At 50.1% G+C, this 13733-nt stretch overlaps 1 protein-coding gene across 3 annotated transcripts; it reads right to left on the reverse strand.

Annotated features, from left to right (window-relative positions):
* Positions 1-6548: 6548 nt before the first annotated feature.
* Positions 6549-13221, reverse strand: LOC106744263 (protein lev-9). Of its 3 annotated transcripts, none has more exons than XM_014618887.1 (6): positions 12007-13221; positions 11038-11871; positions 9967-10097; positions 9236-9476; positions 8307-9108; positions 6549-8015 (listed from the first exon to the last, which is right to left on the reverse strand). In XM_014618887.1, the coding sequence occupies exons 2-6, from the start codon at positions 11822-11824 to the stop codon at positions 6731-6733; spliced, it is 3246 nt and encodes a 1081-aa protein (XP_014474373.1). In that variant the 5' UTR covers positions 11825-11871; positions 12007-13221; the 3' UTR covers positions 6549-6730. The 3 variants fall into 3 exon arrangements, with proteins under 3 accessions (XP_014474373.1, XP_014474371.1, XP_014474372.1); XM_014618885.1 differs by having other exon boundaries at positions 12004-13221; XM_014618886.1 differs by having other exon boundaries at positions 11978-13221.
* Positions 13222-13733: the final 512 nt, after the last annotated feature.

Below are 13733 nucleotides of genomic sequence, written 5' to 3' on the forward strand. Positions count from 1 at the left end.
GCGCGCGCGCGCGCGTCAAGCGAGAAAAGGAAGACCACCTCCAGCGGGCAGAAATCCTTTTCCCTCGGAAGGTGAGAGCCGAGCCGATGGGAGGTCGCCAGATGTACCACGACGACGTCGCCGATACGCTCTCGACCGCCAAGAAAGTGTCATAATCTCGGGCTTCGCTCGTGCCAGCTGGCTAATTTCCTACGCCGCCGAGAGCGCAAATGACGCTCTCGGCGGAACGGATAATGCGGGATATACGTGAGGCGATAAAGGGAGGAGGGCGAGGAAGGGGGACTCGAGAGCAAAGCGAGCAAGGCAGCTTCGCGAGCATCCCGACGGTGTGTACATTTTTACATCGGTAATTACGTCGCGATTCGCATTGCGCCGACCAGATGGCGGATTCCGGCGGAGGGTGCTCCGTCGTAAAATCGAGGGGGAGGGGGAAGAGGGGGGTGCGTTTCGTTCGAGCGCTACATGCGCGCTAACGCGAGAGTGACTTTGTATCGAACGGCTGCGAGGTATACTGCGAGATGTACGAGCCACGTCGGAAAAGTCAGTCTCGATGAAGTATCTGTGATTAAGAATACGGCCACCGTCGCTGTGTTTGGGTTAAAACCGAAAGTTCATCGGCATAATACGCGAAATGTTGAAATGCTCTCGGTGCAAATCGAAAGAAATGAATAACCAATCTAAGGATATGGGAACACAAAAATTCACTTATCTTTTAACGCTCTTCGTGGTTTTCGTCGGAGAGCAACTATTGACACTTTCCAGCCGGAAGCTGGGCCAAACATAGCGGAGCCAATCGGACATACGGCGGCCATACTGTCTTGTTAGAGGTATTCGAAATCTCGAAGGTATCGGAGCGCGATCGGCTGACGTACGCGCGAAGGAATTCGAACGTTGATTCGCGCCATTAATCTGAGCGTTCGCGGCACGGTGGGTTTTCAGGGTGCGAAACGCACCGCCACTTATCAACGTGCTCTGGCGAACAGGAAGTCTCTCTCCGTCTCTCTCTTTCTCGCTATGACCGTGTACTAATCACTTACACACAACGTGTACGAGCTACTTGACGACTCTATTAGCGCGATTACTCGTTGCCGCCGTGTTACTTCGCGTCGGCAGTTAGTAGTCCCAGCGTCCGTGTACATGTTGGTTTTCGCGCGCGCGCGCGAGAACGCGAGGCCCGATAAAAGCACGCCGAGTGGAGAATGACCACGAGAAGCGATCTCCGCGGCGTGAATCGATGACGCGTTGCAACACTGATTTGCGAACACGCCGTGTCGACGCGAGAAAATCGCGAATCGAGAGCGTTCTCTTTCGCGAAGGATCAACCTTCTCAGAATGAACACTGACACGTACACGTACGTTTAGACGCGTTCAATTTGTCCTCCTAATTCGTACGACACGGTACACCTCGTACTACCGAATGAATGAATATTCAGCGGGAAATTTCACAGGACGAAAGAAATCTCGTCGCACGATCGACAGATGTTTCGATTTCGCTTACATATGCCGGTTGAAAATTAAATTTGAGAAATAACGTCGAAGCGAAATGATACTTTTCATCTGACTTCAACAGATCCATTTCGTCGTTTCTTCTTCAAAAGCAAGTTACTTTCTTCGAAGAAAATTCCACTGAAACCGAGGGATGATTCATTCAAAGCTACACCAGATACCACCATTCCGTTAGAAAATCCTAATACTACTACTATTACACAATTCCAATAACCTAGTTACGTCGCATGTTCAAGTTATTCTGTCGGTTAGTGCGCGTAATTTCCGCGCGGATATCCCGTCTCCGCAGCGGGACGTCACTTGGAAACGACGAACTTCGAGAAGACGACGAGCGGTTTCGTCCTCCACCCGGAGTTAAGTGCGGGACCGTCCGCGACCTCACAGCGAATTCACGGGGTACAGGAAGTTCCAAGAATGCAAGTTGTAGCAGGCCGATTGACCCAGCGGTCAATAGTGGCCGGTTCAGTGTACAATTGAAAGGCATGGTAAACCCTTTCCCCCGAGTTTGCCCCCTCTCTCCCTCTTTCTTTCCGACTCATCCATCCGAGTGGCACGGACGCGAGCTCGGTTTCATTCACGAACTGGCCGCGTACAATGGCGCGTTTTTGGCACGTCGTCCCGTCGGCGGTTATCTAGGCAAATCCTCGGGCGAAATACCGGCGGGTTTCATTGAGCCACAGCCACCGAGCAATTTCGCGGCGGCATTGACTGCGTCTAAGGCGACACTTGGCAAGCTGAATTGGCAGGAAGCCCGGCGTCGCTTAACTCCTCTTTCAATGAGATTATCATCGGCTGTTTCGGCTCTCTTGCCGACGAGCCCGACTTCATTGTCGGTGCGCCGACTACGCGGCGATTCAGTGACGGAGGTGACGGGATCATCCGGGAACCCTTTTCCCTGCGACGAAACTTTCGAAAGTGGACGGTCGTTAGCAAAACTGGCGGAACCGTGAAAGTCCTCGAGGCGTTTGTTCCTCGCTTCTCCACGTCAAATAGCGAATTAACACGTCGACCCACGTTAATTTCCGTCGGCTGTACGAAAGCTTGACTGACGACTGAATCACCTGAAATGAACATCATTTAGAACACATATCGATGGTTAAGAAACGATACCTTATTATACGCGTGAGATCGGAAGTTTTTCGCGAGAGACGAAAATTTGTCGTGAAAATTCACTTCGCTCTGAACGATCGAATTTTTTCTTCACTTTCCTAAGATTTCAAACAAATATGTAAAACGTTTTAAACTTGTTGAGGAAAAGTTCAGAGTTCGACTGGAAATCGGAAAATAACCATTTTCGCAGATACAAGATAACATTTTTTGGCGATTTATCTTTCACTTCGTTTTATTAACTTTGATTTTATTGGCCGTCGATTTTTCAAACGCGATTAATTATACTTTATACGTAATTCGATAAACCGTGGTAATATTTCAATGCCGCTTACCGATGACAGTCACGATATTCAACGGAACACATTTTGCATATTCTTTAGTTTTCTAAAATTTCAAACAGAAATAAAACGTTTTTAGCACAAACCGAGGAGAAAATCAGAATTCGCCGGACCGAACATTCGAAAATGACCATTTTCTTTTTTACAAATACGAGGTATCGCTTTTTAGCTGTCGATTTATCTTCCACCTCGTTTTATTCGTTATTATTTTATTGGCCGTGCTGTCGATTTTTCAAACGCAATTAATTGTACTTTATAACGTAACTCGATGAGCCGCGGTGGTATCTCGGTGCCGCTTACCGGAAACTGTCACGGTATTCAACAAAACGGATCTCCCCGTCGTTTGCGCCGCCGCAGGCTGGAGGAGCCAATTAACCGATGGGTATCGACGGAATAACCGCGAGCGCGTCTGGTAATTTTTTTTACCCGACGAGTCCTCTTCGGTCTCACTTCGAAACGAGAGACTTTTATTGCGACGCTTCGCGTCTCTTTGCGATCTCCCGTCACGTACGCGTTTCCCATTATTCGTCGTTAACACACTTTTAAGAGTTCTAACGACGAATTGCCCGTGTGTGCCGAAGGTTGCACGTGAGGGGGCTCTAATTGATGCCGTGTCGAACTAGCCACTTACCGCGAGCACCCTCACCGTGTGTTAGCGTAATTAGCGCCGGTCAAGTGGCTGCGTAATCATCGGTCGTATGAACTGAAATAATGCCGGGTACGCGCCGGTCTAAGTGAATTAGTGGTGCGTGCCGGCCGACGCTTTTATTTTTCTCCCGTGTTGCTTTTCGTTAAGCGCACGCGCTCTAATGCTCTGCCATTTACGACCGGCCGGGAACAATGCCCCCCACGGCTATCGATTTCCGCCGGTCCCGACGGTATTCTTATTCCGCGTGTCCTCGTCGGCGTATCCTCGCGCGACGCGACGCGACATTTAAAATTCAAATGCATCGCGAACGATTACTCCCGATTCGATTATCCTCACCTGCGATAGCGACAGCATCGCGGGGCGTTGGCCCGCGTTACGCAACACACTTTACTCCCTTCGAGTGCCTTCGAGTGAAACTCTCCATTCGATAAACAAAATGACCGTCGAGCCATTCGAGGGACATTTCGCTCGGATAGAGTGTATCCTCCGCTCGGAATCTGATACGTTCCATCGTCTCGCAGGAACGAATTCGCCTTAACCGACTGAAAGATTGTGGAAGTCGCTCTTTGCGTTAAATTGAACGCATTTCACGTTTCCCCGAATCTCACGATCCGCACAAATTTTGCTGCTAATTTAACATTAGGTGAATATGTTGAAAACTAGCACGAATATTATGTAAAAGATTAACACCAAATCGATATCTATAATATGTTAACCAACACTGGAGTATAAAATGTGTTATGTTAACATTTAAACACGTTGATTATCGAGGAAAAGAGAGAGGCTCAACATGAAATATTGAGATAATATAAACGCCGTATGTTAAATTAACACACTCGTGTGTTAAAAATTTAGCATAAAAATGTCAACAAGGATCGATTTTAACACAAAAGTACAAAATGTTCTTTACCGTGTAGGTTCAGGTTGAATATTCACTTTTGTGATTCAGAACGCTGATACTTTTTCTAAAAAAAATTGACGGGAATAAAGAGATAATATATTAACACTTGGACGGCCATTCTTATCGTGGAAAAATTCCCACCTGCCGCCGGCAGATCGTAAAAGCTAAGCCGAGTCTAAAGAGACGAGAATCATCCCTTGTACATAAATCTGTAAAGTTACCTTTACGTAGCCTCTATAATATTACATTTATGTACCGTTATTAACGACAAATTGTTTATTATAAGACAACAAACGCTGGCGAAACAAAGTTGCGTGATAGCGTAGAAATCAGTTTCATAAGCTCCTAAAAAATTGGAGCCAACAACGCGTATGATTTTTTAATGAGATAATAAATAATAATTTATCTGGCTCTTGTCTGTCAACAATTCTTGTGATTGGGAATCTGAAAACCTTGAAACAATTACGTGATCTTAAATATTTTTATTCGAAATATGAAGGCGAATCTGGCATACTTCACCGTCGCAGAAACAAATTCACTCAAATCGATTCAGACATTCACTGGTATGAATTTAGAATCCACTCTAACCACGAGTTAAAAATTCATTCCCGCGATTCCGCATGTCGATATTTCTACTCTTTCTTCGGAGGAATTTTCGCTCGTTCTTAATCAGATTTCACCCCGAGAGAGAAAGAAAGAGCGAGAGAGAGAGAGAGAGAGAAAGACGGAGGGAGAGAGAAATTTCGAATAATTTATTCAACTCGCGAACTAGATTGCGCAAGAATATCGCCTCGCGATATTCTAAGGCTCGTCGTTATCATTCAGCGGCGATAACTCGCCAGCGGGCACCCACACGATGGGCGCGAGTCCGCCCGGCCGGATTTGAATATAATCTCCGCGTTCTGACATCCGCGTCGCGCTCCTAACGACGTATTATCATCCCGGCCGCGGCCGATTCCCTTATCGTGACGAGCGCGCCGGGCTGTCGCGCGGCCGATTAATCGATTTAACGCGGTTCCGAGAAACCGCGCGCACGCGCGCGATCAGATATGTTAACGAGCGGCGCGACAGCATCGTGTACACGATGCTATCGTGTACACGGTTCGCGCGAGCATTTACGGATTATAATTGGCCCGTAATTAATGACAGCGTCGTTATTGACAGGTGGGGAAGCGCTCGCGGTGCGCGTCGCCGCGCGCGCGGCTACGCGAGTCACCCGCTCGGCTCGCTCGGCCGACCGCGCCTCTTGATCTCGTTTTAGGCTCCGCTTATTTTCGGAGGGGCTTAATTGCTGCGAGCGGTTGCGGCATAATCGCCGTCACGGCGCAACCAGATCGTGAGATATCGCGCGGCGGCAATTGCGGGAATGTTTACGACCGTGCCCACACCTTCGGTGTGATCGGATCGCGCGGCGGCAGCGGCGAGCAATTTTTGCCGGAACCGGATCGGCGCCCGAGAGTGGCGAAATAAATAGTTCGCTGAAGAATTTAATGACATCGCGCGCGCGCGCGCGCGCATCGTGACGTAAGATCCCTCCTTACGTGTCCTTCGGGCGTCGCGTGACGTTGCGTAACGACGCGCAACGCCGCGCGATCCGATTACGTCCAATCTGATTTCTTTTCTTCTTTCTTTCTCTCGACTCGCCGTCAAATAATTAACAGTCTTCTCTCTGTGTGTGTATATACGTATAATATTTATTGACAGTTTCTCGTAGGACCTGTGCCGCGCACACACAGGTGCCTCCCTTCTGTGCGAGAGGTAAATAGATAGAAAGATAGACAGATTTAATACACGCCCGGGGGGAGGGGGGGGAGAAGATTCCCCTCAAGCGCAGGAAGGGAAGAGCGTAGAAAAGTATAAATGCGAACAGTCACTGTGCAGCAGAAATTGATATCGCACAGATATTGAACACGCATCGACGCTGGCTGAATTCCTCCGGCTGACAAAAATTCGAATAATTTTATCTTAAAACTATGGCAGCGGGGAGAGAGAGAGAGAGAGGTCGAGCATCGTGAATATACTTATATACCGTGGGGGGCGGGTGTGTGTTTGCATGGAAAAGATTTATTTTTCAAAAAAGCGCGATACACGTTTACAGTGCGCATCGACGGTGGGGACAACGATGAATAACTATCGTATATGGTGTATACTCGCCTAAAATCGATTGATATCGGTAAATGACTTAGTAAATTCCGTTTAATATCACAACACATTATTTCCCTTTCCTCACTTGATTTCGTAAGCGCCGAGGTTGCCCTTGCGTCTCCTCGTGGACGTCGGCCAGCCGGTGGTGCGGTTGATCTGGCCGATCGATCGCTTCACGTTCGCCCGATACTCGTCCTCGTAAGCGTGGAGGTACAAGTTCTTGAGGAAGATTTGATTATCCAGCTCGGAGGGCGGCAGGAACCGCTTGGAGCGGCTCTGCTGTTGCGCCTCCAGCTCGTCGAAGGTGAACTGTTTTGATTTCACGTCGGCCGCCACGCGGCTCGGCTTCTTCGGCTTCTTCGGCTCGCCGTCGGCCGGCTTCAGGGACAAGAGCCTCCTCTTTTGGCGCGGCGCCGTCGCCGTCGCCGCGTTGTCCTCCGAGGCGTTTCGTATTCGCTTACTGCGATGCTTGGCCGGGCCTTCCTTCGCCGGAATCTCGTTGTCCAAAGCGGAGACCTCGTTACTCGGGATTGTCGAAGACTGGTTAACGTACGGCTCGACCTCCGGCTTCGGCGCCGACGTCGTGCTCGACTCGACGGCGACGACCGTCTCTTCGGTCGAGTTCAATTTATCCTCTATGATATGTTTGAAAAATGCGTACATCTCGCCGACCGTGAAGCTCGTGCCGTTCCTCACGGTGAACTTGTCGATCTTCATCCGTTTGATCAGCTCCTCGGTCGCGTTGCGCGCCTCCAACATCGACAGCTTCTCGGTCACGTAGCTGTTGACGAACTCGTAGAAGCCCTTGTAGTAGTTCTTCCGATGTTTCTTCTTGTCCTTCCGCTTCTCCGCGTGCGACAGGCCCTTCCTCTTGGCGTCCTTCCGATTCTGCTTCTCGTTCCAACGTATGGACTTGTTGTAGAATCTCATGATCCGCTCGAACTCCCGCTTCAGCTTGATGAACTCCCGCTGATTGCGTATCTCGAAGTCCGAGCGGGCTCTGCTGCCGTTCCGCCGCGACTCCGCCAGGTCCACGTGGAAGAAGTTCTTGCTCATGGCGTTCAGCAGATCGTGCATCGTGCCGTTGCTGGAGCTGTTCGGCTGCCTGGCGTCCATGCGTTGTAATTTTCTATACACGATCTTCAGAAAGTCGATCATGCGTTCCTCGCGCAGACGGGACTTGTTGCCGTGAGCAGCCTGGCTCTTCCAAGCCGACGACGATGAGTCGGACGCATTGCTGTTGTTTGCATGATTGCTGACGGACCCGAGCTTACCCTCTATCTTATGTTTGCCGTGTTGCCGGCTCCTGTTCATCTCCATGTGCAACAGCTTTTTGCCCACTTTGCGGAAGAATTCGATGAATTTTCTGAAACGTTCATAATCCGACCTTGATTTCTGCCGCGGTGGGTACGTTATATCTTTGCCTTTTAAAATACACAGCTTGGTACGGAAGTTTTTTCTTCCGTAGAATACATTTGTTGGCATATTTCTGTTAATAACAATAAAATCATCGACATTCTTCAATATTTATGGAAGAGGGATCAACGTCATATTATTCTCTTTTGCAAACATCTCGACGAAACTATTTCGAGCCGATGAAATGACTATCATTATCGTCCATAACGCTCTAGTTTGAGCAATATTCGCGGATACTCACTTGTAGTTCAGCGTGACGTTCTCGTCGTCCACCGACCTGCGCCGTCTGCTCCATCTGAGCCTGGGGTGTTGGCCGAGAATGCACTTGGGCAGCTCTTTGGGGCTCCACGCGCCGCCTATGCAGGTCGCGCCGGTCGGGCCTTCGTCGAGGACGTAGCCCTTGTCGCAGTCGTACATGATCTGCTTGTTGTTGACGATCTTCCGCACGTACGGCCTGTAATCGTAAACCCCCATATTGCCCACCAGGAATACCTTGCCGTTCTCGATGAAGCCCGGGAACGGGCAGAACACTTGGACGCAGTGCGGCAAGTCGCCGATCCAATAGCCGTAGCGGCACTCCACGGACGTGGAGGCGTTCAGAGGGCCGCCGCCGACCAGCTCGAAGCCGTCCTTGCACTTGAAGACCGCCTTCATACCGTGGTCGGTCTTCGGCGCTATCACCATGCCGTTCTTCGGGCTCTTCGGCATCTGCTTGCAGCGGGCGGGCGTGCAGCTCGGCACTATCAGCCAAGTGCCGTTGTTGCAGAGCACCGGAGTGCTGTTGGCGGCGAACTCGTAGTTCTGCACGCAGCTGACCAAGAGCCGCTCGCCGTGCTCCACCACGGTGACGTTGTTGATGTGATCCCTGTCGTGGCTGGCCACGATGATGTGGCCGTTCTCGATCTGCGGCACGACGCACGGTGCCAGACACTGCGGCAGAGGGTAACGCCACTTGCCGTCCTTCTGACAGACCGAGGAGGTGTTGCCCTCGAGCTTCATGTGGTCCTTACAGCGGAAGATAATGCTGGCGCCCATGCCTGTGCCTGTGCGCGATTTATTCATTTCAAAGAGAGACAATAATGATACACGCGTGCACGCGAGCAGCACGCGTACGACACGTGTGTTGGTTTACGTCAACTTTTCGCGCCTCGTCAGCTTTAAATAACACACCAGCCTCGATGTTTTCGATCCAGCCGTTGTACAGCACGCCCGGCAGGCCGCAATTGATTTCCTGGCAGGTAGGCGTCTTTCCAGTCCACTTCCTGTCAGCGCCGCAACGTCTGGTCGCTGCGCCTACAACGGTGTAGCCGTACTTGCACTCGTACGATACGATGGAATTATACGCGTAGGAGGTGTAGACAGCCTTGCCGTTGACTGGGTTCTCCGGCTTCGGACACTGCACGGACGTGACCTGGGCGCGCGCGAGAGAGAGAGATATTATGAAGCGCGCGGTACTTAACTCGCGAGAGACACGCACCTCAAATCCAAGTGTGTAATTTTACCTTTTTACCTTTTCTTCAATTTTTCTTCAATAATAATTTAATAACGACGTGTATGGTATCTTCATTAGTAACGGTAAAGCAGTTACATTTTTTGATGTACGTGGAGAAAGGAGAAAAGATTTTAACGTCACATCAAGTCCTTTTCCTTTAACAATTTTCAATAACTGGACATTTAGACGTAATATTTTACAGGCTCGAAAAGAGTTACTCCCGACTCGGAATTTTACACACTTATTTGTAAAATCATGTGGTAAACAATTTTTTACGTAATTTGACACTTTACATACGTAAATGTGTGAAAATTACACCGCGTGTACACTGCGAATCCAAGCGTGTAATTTTTGCAAACTAAGGTTTGTAAAATCATAGTGGTAGGATTTGACTTCTCGTGATTCTTACTTGAACGCACTGCGGCAGTTCCTTCGGGGTCCACGTGCCGTCCGCCAGGCATAATTTTTCCGCTTTACCGACTAGCTCGTAACCGTCCGAGCAGTGATAGGACACGCGACAGTCGTATGTGTAACATTCGCCTTGAAAGCAGAACCTTGAGATTAACTCGCTAAATCCCTCGGGATGAAATCTCACTCGAATCATGTGAAAATTCTCGCACGAAGCGACGGTGAAAGTACCGCCACTCGGAAGCACGAGTAAACAAGAGTGAACGTGTCGAGCTTAATTTTAAAGTGAATATTTATTCATACTTATGAATGTTTCATTGTTGAACGTGAATTTGTTTCTCCGTAACGATAGAACATAACAGATTCGCTGTTAAATTTAGACTGAGATTATTCACCCGAAGGATCAAAGTGAAAAATTCCCTTGATGTTTGAAGAACTTTATGAGAGTGAAAAATTTTAATTTCAAATCTTATAAATTTCAAAAACTCGGCTATTGCTTTACTTTCCGAGTGAAATTTCTTCACTCGAAGAAATTTCGAGAATACTCTATAAATTTTCCGAAGTAAAATTTCAATCGAAACGAATGAAAATTCCCCAAGTGAGATTGTTGCCTCAATGAATACACTCCTACTTGGAATCACGAAATCAGAGTGAAGGATTAACTTTGTACGAATGAAAAGTCACTTGAGTCTGACTCGATTGCTCGATTTCGTACTTTACTTCTAATTAACTTTCTTTTTCGAATGAACGTTTAAGAAGACATCAAAATTTTATACCGACCGATATTTTAGGAGTTGACTTTCGAGATCGTCTTATGAGGGCAAGTTCGTATGAACATTTCTTCATAAAATCACCTCAGAAATCAACCCCTAAAATATATTGGACGGTACTCGAAAAACCCCATGCATATTTATCGATTCGCTGAGACAGCATAAAATTGCACGTCTCTCTGAATCACTTTGACACTTTCCGCGTGAAACTTCACTCGAGGGTAATTTCCAAGAGAACGTCTCTTCCGTAACGCGGCTAAGTAGTTAGATCCGCGTCGGAGCCGACCGATCAACTGACTCACCAGCGTGCCATCCGTTGAGAATCCCCGGCGGTGGTCCGCAGCTCTGAGGCTTGCAGGTGATATCGGGCCCGTACCAGCTGGCGACGTCCTCCATCATCAGGCATTTCGCCTTCTTCACCCCAGTGGCCACGTAGCCGTGATTGCAGAAGTATTGCACCGCGTTGAAGAGATCGAAGGTCGTCTGCTCCGACAGAGCGTTGTGGCGGGCGTTTTGGATCTTCGGCGGCTGTGAGCAGAAGGAGTTGGCGTCCTTCTTGCAGGACGGAGTGGTGCCGGTCCATTGACCGTCCGCGCGACACGTTCTCTCGGACAAGCCGACCATGAAATAGTCGGTGTCGCAGCTGTAATGCGCTCGATCCCCGAAGAATCTCCCGGTGACCGTCATCAAGCCGTGGTCGATCTCCGTTAACGCCGGGCACTCGCGCTCCGGCTTGATGCACGACATTCCGCAGGCTCCGTCGCATCTGCACTTCTTCTTCTTGCTCTTGCAGTCCTCGTCGGTCGAACACTTCCGCAGACACTTCTGACCCATCAGCTCCGCTTGCTCCTCGTCCCTCGGGCACATGGCGGAGGGTGAGTTTCGCGGGTTTTTGTAGATCCGCCCGTCGTCGTCGACCTCGGGCTTCGGCTGGTAGCCACCCTCGTCGTCGTCCTCGTCCTCGTCATCCCAGTCATCGTCGTCCTCGTCGTCCTCGTCTACCGCGGCCGCCTGCTGGCGAAGTTTCGATTCCGACGCGAGGAACTGGCCGCACAGCAGCAGCAGCAAAACAATCGCGCTCGGTCTCATCCTGACGTTCGCGATAGGATCGGGCGAAGTGTTCACTTGGCGGAGGTCTGCTCAAACGGACCGCACGGCGACACCAAGAGAGACAGAGAGAGAAAGAGAGAGAGATAGAAAGAGAGGAGAGAGAGAGAGAGAGAGAGCCAGCGGAGCGTTTACATGACCGCTCGACTGCTCGAACTGACCACCTCGCTCGGGGAGACCTGCCGAGATGCCGCAGTCTTCAGGTGCGCACGATCGCCCATCGAAGTGCCAGCCCGCGCCAGAAATCCCGCTCTCTCTCAGTGCACCGCGGAAGTCATCCCCCGAGCTGTGGCCGTGGACGACGACGTTGTTTCACTCGCGAGCGCGACTATTAATCGAGTCCGCCTCTTCGCCGTCCGGGAGGATTAGGACTCGCTCTCGCTCCCGCACTCGGCCCGACGCTCTCCCTCCGCGGAATACTCTCTCGCGCCCACCGCCACCGGCTCGTCCTCTCTCGCTCTGCCCTGCACGCTTTTTTCTTTATTGTACGGACTGCGGTCCCCCGCTGACGGGAATTCGCGGATATTCGCGCATCTCGCCGCGCGCATCCAGCCTGTTCAATACATCTCCTGATTCTCCCAGCTTCCAGCAGATGGCGAGGAAATGCGCTGATAAAAAGGGGTGAAGCTGCGCAGACACCCCCCCCGGCAGGCACTCGACTCGCTCTCTCTCTCTCTTTCTCTCTCCCTCTCCCTTCGTGCGACTTCGGTCCTTGAGAGCTATGAGAGAGCACGTATGAGCGAGAACGCTCACGTTATTTCCAAATTGAATTTCGCTGCCCTGGTTACGCGACGGCTTAACTGTAGCCAACGGAGATGATGCACTCTCCGGGATACACCGCTATTCGTCAGCAACTAGAACAAGATTCGTCATGTCCACCAACTCCGGTAAATTTACTCCGTACTTTCCAAGTATAAAGACTGGTTTCTAGAGAGATCACCGCGCTTTTCGATCTCCGTCACACAAATGTTTTCACAATTAATCTCATTAACCATTAATCTCCCCCTCTCTCACAGTAATCACACACAATCAGACCATGAGACGTATATTTGGACGAGTTTTCCACATAAACGAACGAGGAACGTCGCGATTAAATCATAAAGTTAATTCGTGCCAACCGTTTCTCGCTTGGCATCCTCGAAGGGTCGTTAAAGTTACAGCCGAAGAAATGGCGAATTATTCCTAAAGCGGAAAACATCCGCCGTGTAATCAGCGGCTACTAAACTTCCACCATCGCGCGCGCTATTCCCTGCTTCGACCCGCTCGGAGGGAAAAAAGAAGCTCCTTGCATATACGCGTGGTCTGAAAATTATTATTCATGCGAGAGGCGACAGAGGTAGAGAGAGAGAGAAAGAGTGAGAGAGGGGGAGGGATAAAGGGGAACCGGAACGAGCAAAAACGCGACGCCGCGAAAATGCGCGGCACGGTGTCGTAAAAATTACGCCAGAGGAAAGGTGTTAAAACGAGCCACGACGGCGCTTGCCGGCTTGCATGGCGTGCTCCTCCACACGCGAGCACCTGCCTATTATCCTGAACTTACGAGCATGATACTCGCGCTGGGTTACGAACTGTCTCTCTAAGAGCACCCAGTCCGATCTCGTTAGCCACTCTTTTTCTCTCTCTTTCCCTTTTTTTCGCGCACGAAACGCAACAAGTGCACTTTGTCTACTTCGAACGACACCTGAGATCGTTCACCCTCCCTCCCCCGAGCCCTGGTGATTTTACGAGGGGACGAAGACGGTGACTCTCTCGGAGCAACTTCCAATTTTCAATTTGGCGCTCGGCGCCGCGACGATTTGCATGACAAAGTAGCAATTTGCCTATCACTGCGTCGAGAAGCGAACGAGTGAAAAATGCGCGTGCGAGTGTAGGTGGCAGCCGGGAGGGGGGG

Source organism: Dinoponera quadriceps, unplaced genomic scaffold, assembly GCF_001313825.1.
Source record: "Dinoponera quadriceps isolate SergipeBrazil2010 unplaced genomic scaffold, ASM131382v1 scaffold707, whole genome shotgun sequence".
Lineage (NCBI taxonomy): Eukaryota > Metazoa > Arthropoda > Insecta > Hymenoptera > Formicidae > Dinoponera > Dinoponera quadriceps.